At 39.5% G+C, this 26,125-nt stretch overlaps 1 protein-coding gene across 3 annotated transcripts in view; it reads left to right on the top strand.

Moving 5' to 3' along the window:
• The first annotated feature begins 3,056 nt into the window (after nucleotides 1–3,056).
• The window catches only part of SNX27 (sorting nexin 27), an 80,363-nt gene continuing 57,294 nt past the window's right edge, over nucleotides 3,057–26,125 (top strand). For all 3 annotated transcript variants that reach the window (XR_009734582.1, XM_061406677.1, XM_061406664.1), the window contains exon 1: nucleotides 3,057–3,515. Coding sequence is in view for 2 of the 3 variants with exons in the window: in XM_061406677.1 (XP_061262661.1) it covers nucleotides 3,205–3,515 (311 nt within the window). In the remaining variant the exon portion in view is untranslated. The remainder of the gene's footprint in view (nucleotides 3,516–26,125) is intronic.

Below are 26,125 nucleotides of genomic sequence, written 5' to 3'. Positions count from 1 at the left end.
GTTCAAACCAAATGATTCATGTTCAATCTAAATGCCATTATTATTTTGGAGCAAAATTCTCATTCCAACTTCTATTCATTTCCATATTTATTTAACTATTCAAGACCCCTCTTCATTAGCTTGGTCATAAAATATGGCACATTAATTTTATGTTATAATACAATAACTTTGAGTCCTCATCCCACATTTTAATAAGATATCTTAGTTATTCTACTGGGGTTGTTTTTTTTGCTGCATCTCTTGGCTTGTGGGATCTTAGTTCCCTGACCAGGGACTGAACCAGTACCCTCAGCAGTGAAAGCAGAGTCATCAGGGAATTCTCTATTCTACTGCTTTTCTCCCGGGTGCGCTTATATAGTCCATAAATTCTTTGGAGGGGTTGCTTGTTGCTTTTACAAGTCATCAAACCTCTGTAAATTAACTTTTATTCTCTTCTATGTATCCCTGTTGTTTTTCCTAGATTCATAGCTTATTAGCTGTGTGAGCTCTCTACGCCTGTTTACTTAATCTATGAAATACAGAACATTAAAGAGTCGTAAGGACTAAATGAAATTATAAAGTATTTAGTGTTGAGTGCTTAGTGTCTGGCACATAGTAATGTGGAGAGAGACAATCCTTCATGGGTTTTTTATGCTTTTTACCCACCTTCCTGGGGCGTCGCAGGTGGCACATTAGTAAAGAATCTGCAAGAGACGTGGGTTTGATCCCTGGGTTGGGAAGATCCCCTGGAGTAGGAAATGGCAACCTGTTCCAGTATTCTTGCCTGAAAATTTCCATGGTCAGAGGAGCTTGGCAGACTACAGTCCATAAGGTTGCAATAAGTCAGAAACAACTGAGCATGCACACACCCAAATCCACCTTCCTGCATATGACAAGAATGCAAGGCCCTGACCATTTTTTACCAGGGTCATTTCTCAGGGTTATGTTTACAGTGAGCAGACGTGAGGAACGAAATAAGCTCTCCCTCCAGGATAAAGAATACATTTGTTTACTACTCCCTACAGAATAGTGTAGGTTCCCCAAGATCAGTGTTCCTCAACTGTAGAGTTTAAATCCACCAAGTGCACAGCATTCATCTGAGCCTTCATGTTATCCTCGTGGCACTTGGTGGGGCAAGAGGAATTAATACAAAGGGGCTGAAGTTGTTGCTCCTGTCATGAATAAAATTCCTTTGTCTCTGACCCAGGAATCTTGGATCTTTTTTCAGCATTCATGAAACTAACAGACTTATTAGCTTGCCAGACTTGAGCAGTAAGTGCTTAAGCAAGCTATTTTTCATATTTTTTTCTTGTTCTTCTTACTTGGCTTGCCAGGCATTCTGCACAATATTTATAAGCTTGTGTTTGTGTTTCTAAGCCAAAAAACATCAATTACTGCTATTTGCAAAGAACACTACTGTGCTGTTGGGGGAAACAAAATGAATTTGAAATAAAGGTAACTTCAAAATCATTGCTCAATACTACGTTATCATTTATATATGAAATCTAAGACATAAAACACAGTAATGAATATAATAAAAAAGGAACAGATTCTTAAAAGAAAGAAAGAAAGAAACAAATAAACTCTCAGATACAGAAAACAAACTAGTGTTACCAGTGTGGAGAGGGAAGGTAGGAGGAGCGTGATAGGGGTTGGGAATTAAGAGGTACAAACTACTGGGTATAAAATAGGTAAGTTACAAGGATATATTGAGCAGCACTGGGAACATAGCCAATATTTTATAATAACTATAAATGGAGTATAATCTTTAAAACTTGTGAATCACTATGTTGTATCCCTGAAACTTACATAATATTGTAAATCACTATATTTCAGTAAAAAAAAATGAACATTTTAAAACTAAAAAAAAAACCCAAAAAAACAAAATCACTACTCAATTGAAATTATTACTTGGCCACTCTAATATCCAGGTCTAAATTACCGAGACTATAGTTTCCTCTCGGAGAAGGTGATGGCACCCCACTCCAGTACTCTTGCCTGGAAAATCTCATGGACAGAGAAGCCTGGTAGGCTGTAGTCCATGGGGTCGCTAAGAGTCGGAGACGACTGAGTGACTTCACTTTCACTTTTCACTTCCATGCATTGGAGAAGGAAATGGCAACCCACTCCAGTGTTCTTGCCTGGAGAATTCCAGGGATGGGGGAGCCTGGTGGGCTGCCGTCAATGGGGTCGCACAGAGTCGGACACGACTGAAGCGACTTAGCAGCACAGTTTCCTCTACATAAGCTTTTTACATAGATGGGGCACTCTGGGTTGAGAAGATCCTCTGGAAAAGGATATGACAACCTGCTGCAGTATTCTTGCCTGGAAAATTCCAAGGACAGAGGAGTCTGGAGTGCTATAGTCCATGGGGCCCCACAGAGTCAGACACAACAGTTCTTATGTAGTTGCAATATAAGAAAAGAACGTTGCACAAAAATAACTGGGCTTTAGTTCCTGTTACTTAATAGCTGGATGACTTTAGTTCAGTTTCCTCATTCATGACCCAGTTGTCTCACAAGATAGTTGGGAGTCCTGAAATACAATAATGTATGTAGGGACTTCCCTGGCAGTGCAGTGGTTAAGACTCCTGCACTTCCACTGCAAGAGGCACGGGTTCCATCCCTGGTAGGGGAACTAAGATTCTGTATGCTGGCAGGCAGGATTTAGGGAAAAAAAGAAAGTAATAATAATGATGTATGTAGACACAAAATATTGAGCAAACGAGTTATAATTTAACACTGTGTTGAATCACAAATGTCAAATCTGTCCTAATAGAATTATTTTTAGAAGTTATGAAATGAAAAGAAAATTAAATTTGCCCCGCACCAAAAGATTAATCTCTCACCTACATTCTAGGCCGGATTAGGGACTCCTGGTCCAACAGGATAAAACGAGCATAAAAGACGAACTACAACCCCCAGCAGGCTTTGCGCCCCGAATTGCGTCGAATAACCTCAGCTCCGGCCCGGGCCCAGCCCTCTCCCCTCCCCCACCAACCAGAAACTACATCTCCCAGGAGGCTTCAAGGCGTCTAACCGTCCTCTTTTTCCCCCGCCCCCTGTCTCCCCTTAACCCGCGCCGGTAGCTCCGTGGCCGACTAGGGTCCCGCGGTCGGCGGAGCGGGCGCGCGCGCCGGGGGTCGCGCGGCGGCTCAGAAGGGCGAGCACGCGCGGAGGGAGTGGAGGTGTAGGGCGGTGGGAGTACGGCTTGCTAGCTCGCAAGATGGCGGACGAGGACGGGGAAGGGATTCACCCCGCAGCCCCTCACAGGAACGGAGGTGGCGGCGGCGGCGGGGGGTCTGGGCTCCACTGCGCCGGGAACGGCGGCGGGGGAGGCGGCGGCCCGCGGGTCGTGCGCATCGTCAAGTCCGAGTCCGGCTACGGCTTCAACGTGCGGGGCCAAGTGAGCGAGGGCGGGCAACTGCGGAGCATCAACGGAGAGCTGTACGCGCCGCTGCAGCATGTGAGCGCCGTGCTGCCCGGGGGGGCAGCCGACCGGGCCGGGGTGCGCAAGGGAGACCGCATTCTGGAGGTGTGAGTATTGGGGCTGCCCGCTGTCTCACCCCGCCCCCTCCCCTCCGTCTGTCCCTGCATTTCTCCTCTAACCCTGTCACCCTCAGGCCGCACCTCCCTGCAACCCCCGAACCTGCCCTCTGGTCCCCTGCCCCTCCACGGAGGTTGGCCCTTTTACCTCCCCACACCCTGGGTTTCTGGGACCCCCACCTCCCTCCCTGTAGTCTCCCAGCGTCCCTCCTGCTGTTACCCCTGCCCCCATTGCTTTGGCTTCTGTTCTGCCCCGCTTGCCTTCCCCCTCGGCATGCTGCCGCCTTCTCCGCTTTCCTCTAGTTGAACCTCTTTCTGCTTCTGACTGACAGCGTCTCTTTTTCTGACCCAGCCACTGTGTGTCCCACCGCCGCCCCCCCCCCCCTAGTTCTCATCTTGAACATCATAGTTTCTTGCTCTCTACCACTCCTTTCAGCCCCCGTGGACCGTCCCTTCTGTCCTCTAGACCAAAGAGGCAGGACCTTTGGTCTGCTCCTACTTTTCTCCGAAAACATATCCCTCCACGCTGCACTTCCTTTTCTTCCCTTAGTTACCCTCTCCTTATGGTTCAGCACTCGCTGTATTTTTGTATCCTACCGTGTGTCCCCTCTTTTTTTGTGTTCATACTCCAAGAATACCTTCTTCTCTGACCCTTGGGTTTTTTTGCTGGTGGTGGTGGCGGCGGCGTCGTCTTTGACACGATGGTTTCTCTTCACAGTAGTCCCTACATCACATCAGGATTTTGAGTCTAGTGTTCCATCACACCTCTCTGAGAGCACACCTGTTTTGGCCCTCGTCTTTACTCCCGCACGGTACTCATACTTCTTTTGAGTCAGAGCTTTATGGTAGAACTCTCCCTAGCTGGTACTTCCCCCAAACTACGGCCCTTTTTGGGTCTTTGACCTCCGCACTTTTACAGGGCATGCCGTTTTCATTCTCTGCTGTATTCCCTTGTTATCTCATGCTTTATATTTATCTTAGTCTTTCTCTCCTCTGGGTTGCTTTCCCTTTTTTCTCTTTTTAGGCTCCTTCTGCTGTTGCAGCCCTTCCTCTTTCCTCGGTGCAACCCCTCCCCCTTCGTATTCCTTCATCCTTACTTCCTCACTGCATCCTTTAAAACTCTGGCGGGATGCTGCCCTGTTTTGCATTTTCTTTGCAGACCTCCTCCACTCCTTTAATCCAGCTGTTACATTTGTGTTTTTATACTTTGTATTAAAATTTTTCTAGTTGTTGCTGATACACTGGTAGATGGTGTATACGCTGTCTCTCCATTCTCCTCAGCAGTCTTCAATCTTGCTGACTCTGCCTTGTATATTCCTTTTTTCCCATACTTCTGTTCTTCCTTTCAGAGTTTAGATTTGTCCTCATGAATCTTCCTCTTTTCTTTTTTTTTTTGGACCTTGCTTTGCTCTTTGCAGGATCTCCGTCCCCCCCCACCCCCACCCCCCCAACGGAATTGAAAGCTCAGAGTCCTAACCACTGGACCGCGAGGGAATTCCCTCTTTCTCATTTTTATAAATGTTATTTTAACTATAATTTCCCTAACCTTCAGCCTCTTCTCTAGTAGAACAGTAGGTTTGATCAAAGCTTCAAGGGAATAATGTTTTGAAGGACCTGTAGAGGGTCTGTCCTTTTTTATTCAGCTCAGGCCTCTTACCCTTAGCCTTGACATTCTTACTCTGTGGTATCCCTTCATTGTTTCCTCTTACCTTACACTTCAAGAAAGAGTAGCTCACCAAAGTAAGTGTTTGAAGCTATTATACCTTTCCTCTGTCCTTTTTGTAATTGGATGAGTTATTTTTCTGTTAATGTCCTACAGTCTTTCTGGTTTCTCTCTGGCAAAATATTCTTAATCTTTTGAGGTTTTATTCTCAACCTTTTGTTTTATACCTGGGCACCTAATTCTTTGTTTTTTTCCTAGATAACTCAAAATCTGTGACTGACATTTCCTTCTGGTAGAAGCTCTTGGAATTGTCATTTCCCTTTCCTTTTCAAAGTTAATTTTGGATCCAGCTGTTTATTTTTGAATTTAAAACTGAAGTTTATTTAAAATTACAAATTTATCATAGAGTTCTAAATCATGTACTCTTTACTGGAGGTAAAGGAACTAAACTGAAACAAAGAATTCTGTAGAAGACAACAGCTAACATGACCATTTTATATATACTAACTAGTGTAGTTGGTGGCTTGCCTTTTCTGTGGTTTTTGCCAGAGTTCAGATATAAACTAGGTATTGTAAAGGAGACCTCAGGTGATTCCCTATAGAAGACTTGCTGCAGGCACAGGTTCCAGTCTAGGCCCATTTCTCCTTCTAGAGAAAAGACATTACATTTTAGCCCATCATTAGTGGTGAGTGGAGAACTTGATTTTCATGGGCAGAGCAAAAAGAGCACTCTTTGCTTAGAGAACCTTTCTTGGAAGGTTGTGATGATCAGATATCTTCCGACATTGGTTTCTCACCTTCCAACTGTATTTTGATTTCCAAATTCTTTGAGGCACCTCTGCTAATAGTGAAAACAGTGATAGTTGCACCACAAAGCCAAGGTAGTTGGTAAGTTGTTTGGGTCCTCAACTACACAGCTTCTTTCTCTTTCCTTCCTTCTACTAAAGTCTATATTTTCTCCTTAGTTTTCAAGTGAGAGGAGGAAATCAGAGACATGGTTCTTGAGGGATATCTGTATCTGGAACTTGTTTTGATCTTGGTTAGATTGATGCTGATTTTCCTAAAGCGTTCTTTAGGCAATACTTTTCTCTGTCTCTCACCCAGGTTCCCTAATTAAGCTCTCTATTGTCCCAGGAAAGTTTTGGATGTTGATGAAGTGCCAGATAGGGTCAGGGTAGGTCTAGGTAGGTTATTATTGTATAGGTATAGTTTGTATTGAGTCAAAGGTGGATGTTTGGGCCTTGATAATTGCCCTTTCAGACTTTTCTACTTCCTTTCAATACATAAATTATTACAATTTCCATATGTTGCAGTAATTTTGACAACTGACAGAAGTTTGAAAGAATAGAATAACTTTGAGATTTAAAAGAATACAGGCTTGGACAAAAAAGAGCATTATTTCTGTGCATTTCTTTAAAGGCTCCTTACTATGGCCTTGTCCTCATTGAATCCTGGAGAAGTCATTAAACTGAATTCAGTATGGTTTGGTTTGTCCTTCTCCCTTCAAAACTGACTAGATTCTTAACTGGTTTGGGAAAGAGTCATGTTGCAAGGCTAGATACTAGAGTAGGAACAAGCCTCTGTGACTTGTACTGCAGATGGAAAGTTTTCTCAAATGACACTGTTAGTCTCCACCTTGTAATTTTTCACAGTGTAATATATGTTGAGTGTCTTCCCTGTGATGTGTATATACCTGGAGGCTAGTGAGAAAGGATACTTTCAGCAAGTAGAACCAAAATAAATATGTCTTTGCACTAATTATATAGCGTATGAAATATTTGACTTCAGGTTGATTTTTCTTAAGGTAGTTTCATGGGCTCTTGATTGATTTCTTAAGAGATGCCTTTAGGAGGGTCTAAGTGTGCACTGGATATGGATATAGGTCTGTTTTTGAGAGATTAGGTTTGTCTGTTGGCTAGTTTGTTTTGTCTCTTTGGTATTTGTGTAGTATGGTCTTCAATAAGCATGAACCCTAAGGTTGGCTTGTAAGCATTCAGAATTGTGATATGTTTATGCTAGGCAGAGGGTGTATGCCTTACTTCTTGGTAGCAGCAAGATAATATAACTTTCCTGTGTTAAACCATAAGAAAAATTGAAGATGTTTGTGTGTATATATATATTTATTTGTAATTTATTTTTAAAACTTATAAATATGTCATAGGCATTCTCTCTTTTTGCTTCATTTTATTTGAAAATTGACTAAAAAGAGGTTGGGGCCACAAGTATTTTTATGAGTTAAAAAGTACCTTCTTAAGATCTGCTTTCTCAGTTGTAGCTGAATTCTATTTAGCTTAGATTTTCAAGGTAGATTTTGAAAATGGTGTTTGAAATCGTGGTTATTGATCAAAGGAAGTTTTTATGGCAGTGATTCTCAAGCTTTAGTGAGTATAAGAATCACTGGGTGTGCTTGTCAAAAGTATGGATTCTCAGGCTCACCCTTTAAAGATTATGAGTCAGTAGGTCTTGCATGGTGGCCTGAAGTCTTTATTTTTTACTCCCTTGCGAGGTGTGGTTAATGCAGTCTACATACCGAACCTGTACCTGGAGTGAATCTACAGGCCTTGAATTCTCAGTTCATTTTATTGTCATGGTTATGTAGAGAGTCATTAGTCAAGAACAAACAAAGTGAAATCCCAGCCCTTAGGACAATCAGTTCAGTAGATAATGGACTAACTATTATATCTAGTCATCTGTACTTTATTTATTGAATGTTGCTTGTTCAGTTGCTTAGCCATGTCCAACTCTTTGTGACCCTATGGACTGCAGCACGCCAGGCTTCCCTGTCCTTCACTATCTCTGGGAGTTTGCTTGAACTCATGTCCATTCAGTTGATAATGCCATTGAATGTTGCTGAGCTGTTGTAATAAAGATGAGGGTTAAGAGGTAGAACAAGTTAATAGTAATAATAATCATATCACTTTGCAGTTTGTATAGTGGCTTTCCTGGTGGCTCAGATGGTAAAGAATCCACCTGCAGTGGGAGAGCCTGGGTTGGGAAGATCCCCTGGAGGAGGGCATGGCAGCCCACTCCAGTATTCTTGCCTGGAGAATCCTATGGACAGAGGAGCCTGGTGGGCCATGGTCCCTAGGGTGGCAAAGAGTTAGACACAACTGAGCAGCTAAGCACACAGCACAGTTTGCACAGTGTTTTTATGTTTGATTTGATCTTCATAATAGCATTGTGAGACAGGGAGGTCAACTATTCTTGACTGAAGTCACTGAAAATTCTTAAAATCCAGTCACATTCCTGTGAAGCTGGGTAACAACTGAACTTTAGTTCTATAGTTTTGAAGTGGAACTATTTTATAACTTTATTTACCCTGTTTCTCTTACTGTTAAATTGGGTGGAAGACAGGGACAAAATAGTCATTCTTTGCTGTTATTTTCTGCTATCTTGATCAGTGAAGAGAACATGACGATTCTAACTGTAACCCCGAGAAATACTTTTAATTCCATAGGTAGTAGGGCAGCAAAATAATACAATTAAATTTGAAAATAGCATTGTTTTCCCCTCAGAAATGACTTCCGCAACATTGCTATGACCAGGAAAAAGATCTTTTGTTGGGAACAAGAAGATTTGTCTGGGTCATGTAAGTTACTGTGGGGGACAGTTCTCTTTGCAGCCACTACTCTGCAGTTTGTTTCAGGAGACAGTTTGTTACCATGCTCTCAAGGATAATTGTTTTTTTAGATAAGTCCCATTGGGAATAATTCTTATGATCCGTAGATAAGCAAAGAGGCTCAGTTGACAAGCAAACATTTACAATTTATGATCACGGCAGGGCGCTTAGGGAGCATGATCTGTGGTGAGTTCATTTGTTAGATGATGGCACAAAGGATATTGTAGTGGTTTAGGTTAGAGCCAGTTAGGGTCATTCTGTTCTTCGACTGTCAGCTGTATAGATAGTTTCTGTGCTTCCCTTGGGCAGTCTAGTAAGAGCCTATGTATGGGTCCACATTTAGGGGAAAAACTATTCCAGGCCTACATTTGGAAAAAACACTATCTAGGCAGTTTAAAAATATTAATTGGAACTCATAGTAAGAGATAACATTTTGTATTTCAGTCCAATTAAAAACAACAACCCAACAACCCACCTGAAACAAGTTTCCCGAAACTGAATTTACTAGTATCTTGCACTCTGGTATTTTTTAGTCTGTTCAGTATTTTATTTTTTTGTTTGAATGCTGATGGTGACCCACTGCATTAATTTCCTGACTCATTAGGTTGTAATCCACTGTTTGAAAAACAATGATTTAGAGTGTCACTTTGCTGATATTGGCCCACTAACATCACCTCATATTCAGCCTGATACCACAATTAAGCACAAGCTATGTGTAAAACACTGTTAGGCTCATAAGAGTCCCAGAGTCCCAGCATCCCTGCCCTTGAGAAACCTGCACTGCAGGTGGGTTAGAGCTAACTGCTTGAAGTTAGATCAAACAGAGTTTTCATTGCAGTGCTATAAAGTTTGGATTTTATACTGTTTTTGAGGTCAGAATATGGTTGTATGTACATTAATACCCAGGACTCCCTGTGCATTTAGTTTTTAATTATTTATCTGAAGAAGTTGAATAACATTTACAAGACCGGAGAGGAGAATCACTGTTAGAAGAATTTCAGAGCATCTACTCTCTCGGGCTGTCTTGTACTGTTATATAAAGAAGGGAACTAAAGACAACTAAGTTTTAATGCCCAGAGGTGAGAGTAGCGGATGAGGCGCTAGTTGGCTTTAATTTGTGTATGTAGTTTATCTCACAGTCCAGTTCAGCTTCCAAGTGTCCTTTTCTCTTTCTCTATGTTTTACGTGACTGTACTTGCTACTGTGTTTACAGTTGATCCTGTGTCCTACAGGCCCACTTGTGCTCTGACGTACAGATGTTCTGTTTTAGCTGCACTCGTCTGATTTGAAGATGCCTCCTTTAAATCTATTTTGGCGTATACAGCATGTTTGGGATTTGAGGGGGACTTAAGGAACTGAATACATACAGTACTAAGACTTATACGTGCAGTCTACCTTTAGAATGAAAAAATTCTTACGATTCTTCAAATAAGTTTTAAGAATTAGTGGAGACTGTACAGTGAATTTCTGCTGTCAGTAATGTGAGGGGTACTTAATTAAATGAGGTGATATAACGTTAGTCAAATGCTAAGGAGTATGTGTGTAGCTTCTTTTGTTGATTACTTATTTTCTTTGCTAACTAATAAAGCTCTCATATAGTTGAGGAAATACACCTGTCTGCAGGGTATTGAAGTTGCAGAGTAAGGTACTGTATTTGAGGACTCTTGTGTGTACTTCCTTCAGTGAACTTCCGTTATTATGAAAACATCTTTTAAAAATGATTTGTTTTTGCTTAAGCTCTCTGAAACTGCAGATTCTTGTCTCAGGCTGTAGAGCAAGACTAGAATGACAGGTTTATGTATTCGTGGACTTCAAGCACAAGTAACTAGTTTACTTCTGTTTGGAAAAGTACAGAGCAGTCGGCAGAGAGTCAGCTGCTTGTGTGGATTTTCTCCCAGCTGCGTTCAAGAGCTTGATTACTCTTAGGGGGAGCTATTCAGTGAATTAACCAGGAAGTTTTCTCTCTCCCCTCTACTCCTCCACCTCCCCCGCAGCGCTTTTAGATCTGTGTGTCTGTCTAGTTCTGGTTATATTTATTTAGTATGTTCTGAAAATTGGGACGTTGATTAGTTTAATGGTTGGAGATCTTGGAAAATTGTGATGAGCTCTGTGAAAGTTCTGAAAACTTCTTTGACTTCTTTGCTGATCAGTTTAATCATGATAAAATTTGTAATTTATAAAGTATATAGTTTTTCTATTGAATGTACCATGAAGGTTACTTAATTCTTTTTACCTGTTATGATTATTTTGATTCTGGTAGGGTTAAAAACTTTTTTGGATCTGTTTTCTCAAGATATGTAGCTTACATCTCTTTTCTTAGAAATGACAATGAATTTTGTTTTACCTGGTGTTTTGAATCTAAGGAAATGTGACACTGAAGTTTCCCTTTATGAATTGTATGCTGATAGATTATTTTAGATTTCCCTGGCCTACAAAATTATCTTTTATGTCAACTAATTTGGAAAAAGTCTTACTGTAACTTTTTTCTCAATATGTTGAAATAGACTATAGCTTACAAAAACTATACTGTAGTCTGTGTTCCTCAGCTTTCAACAGAAATGGCACAAATTTAATTTGGATTAAAGGGTGCATTTAATTGCTAGTGGGTCATATCACTTAAAAAGTGTCTCTCTTTTTATTAATTTCTAAGGGCTTCTTTCAAAGATGAAGGTATTTTGAGCTGCTTTTTCAATAGTAGTGATAGACTTACACTTCTACTCACACTCAAATACAGTACCTCTGAAGACTAGTTGAATATTTAGGAAATGGGTGTTGGGATTCAGGGTGCCATCTGTCACCCCAGAATGGACTTATCTGATCACGTGAGGAATCATGCTTTTAATTGCTTTATGTGGTAATCCAGAAATAGTAATGAAACAGAACTTTAGAATATTAAGATGCCTTCTTTGGTAATTTACCTGAGTTGCAAACTCAAAGGTTGTTGATAAAGCAAGTATATCTTATTCTTTAACTTTCACTGTATACCAAACTAAAAACATTTGAGAGTTGCATTTAAATTGGCTGTAAAGGCTATGGTTCAAATGATAGCAGATCTCAAGAGCCTGAGTTAGGTGTTGAGAAATGATTTAGGACTGATTATGTTTGTTTTGCTGGTGAATAACTGATTGAGGTGTCCTCAGAAATAGGGTACATAGGAAGAGAATGAATTAAGTTAGGGAAACTATTATGGCTATTAGCAACTTTGTTCCCTGTAGCATTCATTATCCCAAACTGCGAAGAAGTAACCCATTTTCACACCCAGCTGGTGGCTTAGACGGTAAAGAATCTGCCTTCTATGTGGGAGACCTGGGTTCCATCCCTGGGTTGGAAAGATCCCCTAAAGAAGGGAATGACTATCCACGCCAGTATTCTTGCCTGGAAAACCCCATGGACAGAGGACCCTCTGAGAGCAATAGTCCATGGGGTCGCATAGAGTTAGTTGGATATGAGAGAGCAACTAACAGTTTCACTTTCATAGAGTTGTTGTATGCTGATCAAGTTTTTAAAGATAAAAATTGAAAAGTAAGTAAGCAAAATAATCTCATCCAGACAAAATAAATGTATATCTTTACAGCTTTAGCATCAGAAATTTCTTTAAGACTTTACTGGTAATACTTAGCCTCTATTATGTGAGGAAACCCATTGTGTTTAATTTTTTCTTGCTAAGTGTGGTGCATTTATTTTTTATGAGATGAAACAGTATAATTGTAATAGATTTTATTCCCAGAATTAACATAAAATAAAGGCTACTTTCTAAATGTCAGCATGTCTGTTTCTTATTCCTTCTTACCTCATTTTGCTATCCTTGGAATTAAGGTTTATTTTTTTAAATTAATAAAAACTTTTATTTTCAGTATATTTCAGTAAAGGAAAACATAGCCTCACTTTGAAATTGCTTACATAATTGAATGTCATATTTTATTCTTAAGCATTATTTTTATTGCTTCCCATAATAGGAAACAAAACTGTCACTAATACTAAAACTTGAAAAATGTAGAGCTTGCATAATATTTTTAGTACTTCCCTCTAAATAGTGAACAGGATCTTCCTGGTGGCTCAGTTGGTAAAGAATCTCCTGCAATGCAGGAGACTCAAGTTAGGTCCCTGGGTTGGGAAGATCTCCTGGAGAAGGGCATGGCAACCCACTCCAGTTTCCTTGCCTGGAGAATTCGATGGACAGAGAAGCCTGGTAGGCAACAGTCCACGGGGTCACAAAGGGTTGGACACAACCGAGTGACTAACACTTTCACACTTTTACTAAACAGTGAAACCAGTATAAAAATTAAAAATAAGGAATGAAATTATGAAAGTGCCTGAAGGAAAACTAGTATGAGTTTATATGCTAGCCTTGATAATCACCTTTCATTCATTCAGGGGAAATTTTTTTAAATTTTTATTTGCTTACTTATTTTGGCTGTGCTGAGTCTTGTTGCGGGGCACAGGCTTCTCACTGTGGTGGCTCCTCTGCTGCGGAGCATGGGCTCTAGAGTGTGTGGGCTTCAGTAGCCGCAGCGCGTGCTCTCAGTAGTTGCGGTTCCCTGACTCCAGAGCACAGAGGGTCAGTAGTTGTGGCACTTGGGCTTAGTTGCTCTGCGACATGTGGATCTTCCTAGACTAGGGATTGTACCTTTGTCACCTCCATTGACAAGCAGATTTTTTGCCACGGAGCCACCAGGGAAGACCTCCAGGGAAAAATTTTAATGAGTACTTACTACATGACATATACAATATTGGACACTGGGGATAGGAAGCTGAATGACAAGTAGTCTTTGCCCTAAGGAATTTTAGGTCTGATGGGGAATCTGGCAGCCTCAGGTCAATTCTTAAGCCCAGTTGACCTCAAGTCTCATTCCTCCTTGCTAACCTCTCCCATCCTGCCTCCCCACAATGGAATGAACAAGTTTAGAGCAATTCCTCCAAGTCCCGGTAAGTACTTTTCTACCCTTAGTTATCTAAACTAGTAATGCAGGTGCCCAGAGACCATATGCCTATTAACAGGAGCCTTCCAGGCACAAAATATACTAAAACTGGGAAGACTATGTAGTGGATGGTACAAACCAAGACATTTGAGAATGAAAGGGACCCATTAATTATGCTAGGAAGGAACATGTAAACTAGTTGTGTCCTGGCCACCTGGAACACAAATCTATAGCCTTGGTAATTTTAAATATAGGAGGCTGTTTAAAAATTCTAAGACTAGAGTTTTGTGTTCTGTTAGGAGGGAAATGAACAAGTTTATTTTTATTCTTGGTGTCAAGTTGTTCCATTGGCCTTGTAGGTAATTATCAGATAACAAATGAACTTCTCTTCTAAATAGCTTGATTATAATTTTATATTGATTTTTAAAATGTCTGAAAACCTTAAGCCTTATTATACCTTTTTTTATTGAATGACAAATAAGATTTATTTATTTAGAAATAAGTCTGTCTGTGTTGATTTTGTTTGTATCCTGATTGCCTTGGAACTAGAAAGTTTGAGGACTATTACTCCTTCCCAAGTAATCAACCCTTGTTAACTGTGGCTGGAGGTATTATGGTTGAAAGTCATATGAGGTTTATTTGTGCTTTTACTGCTTCAGACAGCATTCTTTGTGAATAGAACACCCAGCCAAGGTTAAAAAGTCCCAGTGATGATGAGCAGCTTATTTGACAAGTTATTTATTCTTTTTTCCCTCTTTGGGAAGACCAGATGCACGACAGGGCATACTCTATTGTTATTATTAACAGTAATGCGGTACTCTTTTGCCCAGCACTAAAATTTTGGATGCACTTTAAAATATTGGTGTAAATATTGCATTTTGCTTTTGATACTTAAAAAAGGCACCAAGAGTTTGTGAATTAGGGGTCTCCATAGAATGCATAACCTCCACCATTGTAAACATCCCCCACCAGAGATGGTTAGAATTGATGAGCCTACATTGATACATCATTGTCACTCAGAGTCCATGATTTATTTTAGGGTTCACTCTTGGTCTTGCGTATTCTATGGGTTTGGACAAATTTGTAAGGACGTGTCTGCCATTATTGCATACAGAGTACTTTTACTACCCTAAAAATCCCCTGTGCTCTGCTTATTCATTCCTTTCTCCCCCTAAGTACTGGCAACTAATCTTTTTACTGTCTCCATAGTTTTGCCTTTCCCAGGTTATCATATAGATGGAATCATATACTATGTATCCTTTTCAGACTGTCTTTTACTCAGTAATATACATTTAAGTGTCCTTCATGTCTTTTCATGGCTTGATAACTCATTTCTTTCTAGTGCTGAATAATATTCCTTTGTCTCGTTCTACCACAGTTTGGGCTTCCGAGATAGTATAGTTTCCATATATATATCCCCACTCCTCCCAAACAGTTTCTCCTTATGAACATCTTATGTTAGTATGATTATTTGTTAATTGTTTTAACATTTATTAAAATAAGTCAATGTTGATACATTATTACTAACTGAAGCTCATAGTTTATTCTGATTTCCTTAGTTTTTACCTGTTGTCTTTCTGTTTCCGAATCCCATCCAGGACACCACATTGCATTTAGTTGTCATGTCTCCTTAGGCTCATCTTAGCTGTGACGGTTTCTTAGTTTTTCCTTGATTTTGATGACCTTGACATTTTTGAGGAGTACTGGTCAAGTATAGTACACCTGACTATTAGAATTTATCTGAGTTTTTTTCATGATTAGATTGGAATTTTGGGAAGACGGTCACAGAAGTAAAGTGCCGTTTTAATCAGTTCATATCAAGGGTGTATTTTATCATCATGCTTTGTGACTGTTTATATTGACCTTGATCATCTGGCTAAAATAGTATTTGCCAGGTTTCCCTACTATATCCTCCTCTCCCCCCTTTTCATACTGTAGACTTTGGATAGGAGTCACTATATATGCAGCCCATACTTGGGCTCTTCCCCTTTAGTATGTAATAACTATATAATGTATTTGGAATTCTATACAGAAGTAGAATGTCTCTTCTTTGTGTATTTATTCTATCATTTATTTGTATCAGTATGGGATAATGAATTATTTATTTTATACTTCTTGTTATGTAAGGGGCTTCCCTGGTGGCTCAGACAGTAAGAATCTACCTGCAGTCCTGGAGACCTGGGTTTGATTCCTGGGTTGGGTAGGGAATGACTACCTGCTTCAGTATTCTTGCCTAAACAAGGCCATGCAGTTGCAAAGAGTTGGACACCACTGAGTGACTAACGTTTTGGCTTTTCGCTTAGGTTATAAAATCCGATACCGCCACTGTATTTTGTTGCTCCAGAATTGGCCACTGCTAGCTTTTTCATTTGGCTTGTGTGCTCTTCTGCCAGCCTCTCATCAGTGTGTGTTTTTTTGTTTTGTTTTTGAGCACTTTCTTCCTTTCTGGTACTACAGAATGCTCTAGGCTCATCTTGGGTATTTCCTGCTCCAGTCCTAGAATCAGTCATTTCTCCAAGAGGCACTGGTTCTTTTTATTGAAGCATATGACTAGAAACCAAGGTCTGGGCATTAGGTATGGTTCTTGGTACAACGGTGTACCTTCTTTTAGACCCTCTCAGCTGACAGAGCAAAGAAATATATGTGTTTATAAACCCCTGTGTATATTCATGAGTTGAGTTCAGTTACTAAGTCATGTCCAACTCTTTGCAACCCCATGGACTGCAGCACGCCAGGCTTCCCTGTCCATTACCAACTCCCAGAGCTTGCTCAAACTCATGTCCATCAAGTCAGTGATGCCATCCAACCATCTCATCCTCTGTCGCCCCCTTCTCCTCTTGCCTTCAGTCTTTCTCAGCATCAGGGTCTTTGCCAATGAGTCAGTTCTTCGCATCAGGTGGCCAGAGTATTGGAGTTTCAGCTTTAGCATCAGTCCTTGCAATGAGGATTCAGGACTGATTTCCTTTAGGATTGACTGATTTCATCTCCTTGCAGTCCAAGGGAATCTCAAGAGTCTTCTCCAACGCCACAGTTGAAAAACATCAATTCTTTGGTGCTCAGCTTTCTTTGTAGTCCACTTCTCACATCCATACATGACTATTGGAAAAACCATAGCTTTGACTAAATGGACCTTTGTCAGCAAAGTAATGTCTCTTTTTAATATGCTATCTAGGTTTGTTGTAGTTTTCCTTCCAAGGAACAAAGCATCTTTGAATTTCATGGCTGCAGTCACCATCTGCAGTGATATTGGAGCCCCCAAAATAGTGTGTCACTGTTTCTGTGGTTTCTCCATCTATTTGCCATGAAGTGATGTGACTGGATGCCATGATCTTAGTTTTTTGAATGTTGAGTTTTAAGCCAACTTTTTCACTCACCCCTACATATCTATCTATGAGCTTCTCTAGTGGCTCAGAGGGTAAAGCGTCTGCCTGCAGTGCAGGTAGACCTGGGTTTGATCCCTGGGTCAGGAAGACCTTCTGGAGAAGGAAATGGCAACCCACTCCAGTACCTTTGCCCAGAAAATCCTATGGATGGAGAAGCCTGGTAGGCTACATACAGTCCACAGGGTCGCAAAGAGTCGGACACGACTGAGCAATTTCACTTTTATGTCTACATATCTATAAATATTTCTATATGTAACCATCTGTATCTGTAGAAACTTAAACATGAGTTCTTTCTGATGTCTCTGGCTTTTCTTCATTACTATATGGATGTTTTGTCCCCTTCCCCTTGCTGATCTGTTCATTTTCACTCTGACATTGAGGAACTTGACTCCCTGCATCCACCCTTTATTTACTTAATTGTTCAGTTCCAGTATACATATGTAGCAGTACCAGAATTGTTAACCAGTACCCTGTGAGAAACAACTTTATTGACTAGAATACAGTACTTTCATGCAATCCCTTTGGCCTTGAATTCATTTCCAGATACTTAGATCTGTATCTCCCTGCCCACTCCTTCTCCCTGCCCCAACCCTGTTCAGTGAGACTTTTTGAAATAGATTTGAAATACAGTTAGACTCTCTTGTCACAACTGGAATTCTCTGGACTTACTGACTTAAGAAAAAGTTGCAAATCTTAAGGTTTCAGTTCAGTCGCTCAGTCGTGTCCGACTCTTTGCGACCCCATGGACTGCAGTGTGCCAGGCCTCCCTGTCCATCTCCAATTCCTGGAGTTTACTCAAACTCATGTCCATTGAATTGGTGATGCCATCCAACCATCTCATCCTCTGTCATTCTCATCTCCTCTTGCCTTCAGTCTTTGCCAGCATCAGGGTCTTTTCCAATGAGTCAGTTCTTTGCTTCGGTGGCCAAAGGATTGGAGTTTCAGCTTCAGCATCAGTCCTACCAATGAATATTCAGAACTGATTTCCTTTAGGATGGACTGGTTGAATCTCCTTGCTCCCAAGGGACTCTCAAGACTCTTCTCCAACACCACAGTTGAAAAGCATCAATCCTTCAGCGCTCAGCTTTCTTTATAGTCCAACTCTCACATACATACATGACTATTGGAAAAACCATAGCTTTGACTAGATGGACCTTTGTTGGCAAAGTAATGTCTCTACTTTTTAATATAGTATCTAGGTTGGTCATAGTTTTTCCTCCAAGGAGCAAGTGTCTTTTAGTTTCATGGCTGCAGTCACCATCTGTAGTGATTTTGGAGCCTGACAAAATAGTCTGTCACTGTTTCCACAGTTTCCCCATCTATTTGCCATGAAGTGATGTGACTGGATGCCATGATCTTAGTTTTCTGAATGTTGAGTTTTAAGCCAACTTTTCGCTCTCCTCTTTCACTTTCATCAAGAGGCTCTTTAGTTCTTCTTTGCTTTCTGCCATAAGGGTGGTGTCATCTGCATATCTGAGTTATTGATATTTCTCCCGGCAATCTTGATTTCAGCTTATGCTTCATCTCATGATGTATTCTGCATATAAGTTAAATAAGCAGGGTGACAATATACAGCCTTGATGTACTCCTTTTGCAATTTGGAACTAGTCTGTTGTTCCAGTTCTAACTGTTGCTTCTTGACACGCATACATATTTCTCAAGAGGCGGGTCATATGGCCTGGAATTCTCATCTCTTGAAGAATTTTCCACAGTTTGTTTGATCCACACAGTCAAAGGCTTTGGCATAGTCAATAAAGCAGAAATATATATCTGTTTTTCTGGAACTCTCTGGTTTTTCAACGATCCAGTGGGTGTTGGCAATTTATTCTCTGGTTCCTTTGCCTCTTCTAAATCCAGCTTGAACATCTGGAAGTTCACGGTTCACGTACTGTTGAGGCCTGGCTTGGAGAATTTTGAGCATTACTTTGCTAGCATGTGAGATGAGTGCAATTGTGTGGTAGTTTGAGCATTCTTTGGCATTGCCTTTCTTTGGGATTGGAATAAAAACTGACCTTTTCCAGTCCTGTGGCCACTGCTGAGTTTTCCAAATTTGCTGACATATTCAGTGCAGCACTTTCACAGCATCATCTTTTAGGATTTGAAATAGCTCAACTGGAATTCCATCACCTCCACTAGCTTTGTTCGTAGTGATGTTTCCTAAGACCATTTGACTTCACATTCCAGGATGTCTGGCTCTAGGTGATAATCACCATCGTGATTATCTGGGTCGTGAAGATCTTTTTTGTATAGTTCTTCTGTGTATTCTTGCCACCTCTTCTTGGTATCTTCTGCTTCTGTTAGGTCCATACCATTTCTGTCCTTTATTGTGCCCATCTTTGCATGAAAAGTTCCCTTGGTACCTCTGATTTTCTTGAAGAGATCTCTAGTCTTTCCCATTCTATTGTTTTCCTCTATTTCTTTGCACTGATCACTGAGGAAGGCTTTCTTGTCTCTGCCTGGTATTGTTTGGAACTCTGCATTCAAATGGGTGTATCTTTCCTTTTCTCCTTTGGCTTTTGCTTCTCTTCTTTTTACAGCTATTTGTAAGGCCTCTTCAGACAACCATTTTGCCTTTTTGCATTTCATTTTCTTGGGGATGGTCTTGATCCCTGTCTCCTGTAAAGTGTCACGAACCTCCATTCATAGTTCTTCAGGCACTTTGTCTGTCAGATCTAATCCCTTGAATCTTTTTGTCACTTCCACTGTATAATCGTAAGGGATTTGATTTAGATCATACCTGATTAGTCTGGTGGTTTTCCCCACTTCCTTCAATTTAAATCTGAATTTGGCAATAAGCAGTTCATGAACTGAGCCACAGTCAGCTCCTGGTCTTGTTTTTGCTGACTGTATAGAGTTTCTCCATCTTTGGCTGCAAAGAATATAATCGGTCTGATTTCTGTGTTGACCATTTGGTGATGTCTATGTGTAGAGTCTTCTGTTGTGTTGTTGGAAGAAGGTGTTTGCTATGACCAGTGTGTTCTCCTGGCAAAACTCTATTAGCTTTTGCCCTGTTTCATTCTGTACTCCAAGGCCAGATTTGCCTGTTACTCCAGGTATTTCTTGACTTCCTGCTTTTGCATTCCAGTCCCCTATAATGAAAAGGACATCTTTTTTGGGTGTTAGTTCATAGAACTGTTCAGCTTCAGCTTCTTCAGCATTACTGGTTGGGGCACAGACTTGGATTACTGTGATGTTGAATGGTTTGCCTTGGAAACGAACAGATTATTCAGTCATTTTTGAGATTGCATCCAAGTACTGCATTTTGGACTCTTGTTGACCATGATGGCTACTCCGTTTCTTCTAAGGATTCTTGCCTAGTAGTAGATATGGTAGTAGTAGTAGTAGATATAATGGTCATCTGAGTTAAATTCACCCATTCCAGTCCATTTTAGTTCGCTGATTCCTAAAATGTTGATGTTCACTCTTGCCGTCTCCTGTTTGACTACTACTAATTTACCTTGATTCATGGACCTAACATTCCAGGTTCCTATGCAGTAGTATTCTTTACAGCATTAGACTACTTCCGTCACCAGTCACATCCACAACTGGGTGTTGTTTTTGCTTTGGCTCTGTCTCTTCATTCTTTCTGGAGTTATTTCTCCACTGATCTCCAGTAGCATGTTGGGCACCTACCGACCTGGGGAGTTCATCTTTCAATGTCCTATCTTTTTGCCTTTTCATACTCTTCATGGGGTTCACAAGGCAAGAATACTGAAGTGGTTTGCCATTCCCTTCTCCAGCGGGCCACGTTTTGTCAGAACTCTTCACCATGACCTGTCTGTCTTGGGTGGCCTTACATGGCACAGCTCATAGTTTATTGAGTTAGACAAGGCTGTGGTCCATGTGATCAGATTGGTTAGTTTTCTGTGACTGTGGCTATCAGTCTGTCTGCCCTCTGATGGAGAAGGATAAGAGGCTTATGGAAGCTTCCTGATGGAGAGACTGAGGGGGGAAACTGGGTCTTGTTCTGATGGGCAGGGCCATGGTCAGTAAATCTTTAATCCGATTTTCTGTTGAAGGTTTAAGGTTTACACTTTGTGTTTTAAAGTTCTGTAGGTTTTGACAAGTGCATCCTGTCATGTATGCAGTGTTACAGTCTCATACAGAGCAGTTTCACTGCACTAAGAATCCCCCCTGCTTCACTTATTCATCCCTCCTCTCCGTCCAAAGCCCTGGCAGCCTACTGATATTTGCCTTTTCTGGAATGTCATGTAATTAATTGGAATCATACAATGCTGTTTCAGATTGGCTTCTTTTCCTTGGCAATGTGCATTTAAAATTCCCTCATGTCTTTTCATGGCTTGAGAGCTTATTTCTTTTTATAGCTGAATAATATTCCATTGTCTAGATGTACCATTTTTGTCTATCCATTCACTTATAAAAGACATCTTGATTGCTTTCAGGTTTTGGCAATTATGAATAAAACTGCCGTAAACATTTATGTGCTGGTTTTTGTGTGACTATAAGTTGTAAACTCTATTGAGTTAATACCTAAGAGTGTGATTATTGGATATTATTGGTGAGACTATGTTTAGCTTTTAAAGAAACTGTCAAACTGTCTTCCAGAGTGGCTATACCATTGAATGAGTTGCTGTTGCTTCACATTTTAACCATCATTTGATATTATCATTTTTAAAAAACCCATTCAAATAGGTGTTTAATGTTATTTGCAGTTCTCTCATGATGAATGATGTTGAGTAACTGTTATATGCTTATTTGCCATCTGTATATGTTTTTTCAGAGGTGTCTGTTCAGACATTTTGTCTGTTTTTAGCTTGTTTTTTTTACTGTTGAGTTTTAAGTTTTAAGGTTCTTTTATATTTTGAATACAAGTCTTTTATCAGATATGTTTTCCAAATATTTTCTCCTAGTCTGTGGCTTGTTTTTCATTCTCTTAATAGTATCTTGCAGAGTAGACATTTTTAATTTTAATAAAATTCATCTTAGTTTTTTTTCATGGATCACATTTTTGTTGTTTAAAATGTCATTGTCATACCCATCACTTAGATTTTCTCCCATGTTGTCTTTTAGAAGTTGCATTTTTGTTATCCATTTCTTAGCATTGACTCAAACATATGTCTAGATTATCTTGTTCATATTTAAAATTTTAAATGATTGCTTTATAGTCAAATTGTTTTACCATAATTGTCTTGACCATTCATTTTCCCCTATTGTTGACTTTTTATAAGAACAGAAATTGGAAACAACCTAAATAATGATGAGCATACTTGCACTTGGCATTTTCCGTGTTCAGAATTGTTCCGTTTCTTCCCACAAATAGTTGAGAATGGTCTACATGTTACTATAAAGTTCTTGTCTTCATGGAACTCATATTTTGGCAATTTCCTTAGGATAAATCCTCAGGCCACTTGGGGTTGAAAGAACATGAACGTTTTTATGACTTTAGATGCGTATTACCAGTGAAATTGCTTTCCAAGAGGATTTTACCTATTTATATAGTCATCGTCTCATTTTCCGTGTGTTAACATTAATCGTAATTGAGATAATAGTTTTGCACCTTTAAAATCGTTAACCAGATTTACTGTTTTTTAAAAAAAAGTGCAAACATTTTAGAAACCTTTGATCATTTATTTTCTCTAGTTGTATTTCTCTTTTCCTATCAGTAGATTAGGTGTTCTAAAATGTTACTTCTGCAACAGAATTCCAAAAAGTTCTTGGTATTTAGTAATCTGGAATTATACAGTGGTGTGGACATGTTCAAGCTTGAGTTCCTTTGGCTATTTTCATTGCTTGTGCATGCCTGAGTCCCTTATCTCCAGAGTGTAAGGGCAGAGTACAGTATCATTCCTGAGACAATTAGTCAATAAAAATATTCTCTGACTTGATTGTTTGCCTAAGTAAGGTAGCAAAGAGGCACAGTTGGATGAATAGAAGTCAACCTAAACCAGCCAATTTAACTGCAGAATTTAAAAGGACATGGCTTTACATTTCAGTAGAGTGGTTTCTTTTTATAGTCTAGTGTCTAGGATAACTACCCAACTGGGCAGTCACAACCAGTGAAAAGTCAAAGGAAAGGTCTTTCTTTTAAAGTGTCAGGGGACTGTTTTTCTCCAACTTGTAAGGTGTTCACCCAGTTTCCAAGAAGATATATTACAGAGAAGATAGTTTGTTTAAAAAGCTTTGTATAATTGAAAAGATGGAAAAACTTTGTTAAGTTTAAAAAATTACCCATAGTTCCATAATTACCCTAACTCAGTTATTTTCATATTTTACATATCGTGCCTATTTTTGGCACAAAAATATCTTATGTGCTCATAATCACAATGGATATTTTTATATTTTAAATGGAAAAACCTCCAAAATACAGTCTTTTATTTTTTGCATATTGCATACTGTACAGACTTTTCCCAGTTTGCATATAGTCTTCCTGAATATTTTTCAAAAGTTGTAAGTCCATTTGCTTGATGTACTTCAGTGTCATTAAAAGTTTTTCTAATGTTAGCTATTTGGTTAAACAAATTCTTTTTCAAATACTCTATGGGAAGAAAATGCTTTATAGTTTTGAATGCTTAAAAATTTAACAAGGGGATTCTAGGACTCCTAAAAAGATCGATTATATTTAGAATGTAATAGTATTAATCAAGTGTTGAGTGAGTTTGAAGTTTGTTTCTCACATTATGGTTTTAATAAACTTGAGAGAGATGCTGTTGCTCTCTGGCTTAACTTTATAATCATCCATTGCTGAGGTTCTTAGCTACACTGCGCTCAAAATAACATGCGTGTTCTGTTGTTTATAGGAGGTTAAGACAATGCCAGATCAGTAGTAGGGATAAAACTAGTTCTGGTGTAATTTTGTCTTTATTATTTCTGTGGACTAGGCTTGTAAGACATGAAAGTATTGAAGGCTTAGTTTATTTTCCACAAAGATATGGGAGGTGAAGGAAAAAGTATGTGTTTTATCCATTAAACAATTTTGTATTGCAGATATGTGTATGGATTCATCTACTAGGATCTTCATAACATTATTCAATAACAGCAAAAAAAAAAAAAATTTGAAGTAACCTAAAAGTTGAATAGAGGCTCTTTCACTCTGATGACTACTATTTCACATTTATAAATGAGGATATTGTATAATTTTAAAGTCAGCTTTATTGAGGTTTAACTTATATACACACTTAGTTTACATGCACACATTTTGACAATTTTAGATTTGAGAAGAGTATAGATTTACCACACCAGTCAAGATATAGAACACATCTGTTACTTTAGAAAGCTTCCTTGTGTGTGTTGTTCCCTACCATCTGATTATTATCACTTTAGGATAGTTTTGTCTATTTTGGAGCTTCAAATAAATGGAATCAAATCAAAAAGATTCTTTTCTGTCTTCTTTGCTCATTGTGTTTTTGGGTTTCATCCATATTGTGGACATCAGTAGTTTGGTCCTTTTCATTGCTGAATAATACTCCATTTCATGAATATGCCACAGATTTTCTGTTTACCTCTTGACATTTGGTTGTTTTCAGTTTTGGACCATGATCAATAAAGCTTCAGTGAACATTTGACTCTAACTGTCTGTATGGACATGTTTTCATTTCTTTTGGGTAGATACCTATGAGTGGAAATACTAGGTCATATAGTAAATGTATGTTTAACATGATGAGAAACTGCCAGAGACTCCCCTGGTGGTCCAGTGGCTAAGACTCCAAGCTCCCAGGGCTGGGGGCCTGGGTTCAGTCCCTGGTTGGGGAACCGGATTCCACATGGCACAACTAAGTTTGCATGCTGCAAATAAAGATCCCAGGTACTACACCTAAGACCTGGAGCCGCAAAATAAATACAAGTAAGTATTAAAGAAACTGCCAGATTGTTTTGGTTTTATGCTCCCATCAGCAATGTAGGAGAATTCTGATTCTTCCATATCCTTGGCAAAACTTCTTTTTTAATTTAACTGTTCTGTGAACATGTAGCCATTATGCTTTAACCTCTAGAATTGGAGTGTGTCCTACTGCTTGCAGTTATAGGAATTTATTGTCTGTTTTTTACAGGCTTCAGACTAACTACACTGTAACTGCTTTCCTGCATGTCACAGGGGGTCAAGGTGATATTGTGCTTGCCACACGGAAGGGCTCTTTCCTGTGCCACATGTAGTGATTGACTTTGTCATATCTCCATCCATACCTACTTTCATGATATATAGGTTCCTTCATAAACTGTATACAAATCCTGACTATTTAGAGCATTTTTTTTTCTTGCTTTTTGGGAGTATTTATATTAGTTTTGCAGTTTCCCCAGCTGGCTAAATTTGAGAAGTGAAAGTATTAGTTGCTCATTCATGTCTGACTCTTTGTGACCCCATGGACTGTAGTCCACCAGGCTCCTCTGTCCATGGAATTCTGTAGGCAAGAATACTGCAGTGGGTTGCTATTCCCTTCTCTGGTGGATCTTGCAGACCCAGGGATTGAACCCAGGTCTCCTGCATTGCAGGCAGATTCTTTACTATCTGAACCACCAGGGAAGGCTTGAAGTCACTCTTATTAGCTAGTTAAAGGCCTCTTGATAGGGCCAAATTTTGGTCTTATGTAAAAATTGAGGGACATTTTATTAAAATTATCAAAGTGTATCTTTAAAATGTTGAAGGCACAAATTAATTGGATATCATCTAATTGCCTAAAGGAAAAAAAAATTGGCCTTAGTTGTGGATTTTTTGGAGGCTTGGAAAGAAGCCTTTTTCCCCTCCACAATGTATTACGAAAAATTTCAAAAATACAGAAAACGTGAAGAATTGCACACGAATACCTGTTTTACCTACCATCTGGATTCTGTAATTAACATTTCGTTGTGTTTGTTTAATCATGTATCTGTTGAAAAATTTTGATGATATGTTTAAGCCTTTCTTTGTGGAAGAAGCATTGATGGGTGGAACCTACTGGATGGTTAGTTGCTTTTGTGTGGTGTAGGATTTAATGGTTCTCTGATGTGGTAGTTCGTTTTTGAAGTTGATTATCTTGTGATTCCTATTATTATCACTGGCTGAGAGTTCAATCATTTATTTTCAA

Source organism: Bos javanicus, chromosome 3 (assembly GCF_032452875.1).
Source record: "Bos javanicus breed banteng chromosome 3, ARS-OSU_banteng_1.0, whole genome shotgun sequence".
NCBI classification, from domain to species: domain Eukaryota; kingdom Metazoa; phylum Chordata; class Mammalia; order Artiodactyla; family Bovidae; genus Bos; species Bos javanicus.
The sequence above is the reverse complement of the archived record's forward strand: the minus strand, read 5'-3'. Positions and strand labels throughout refer to the sequence as shown.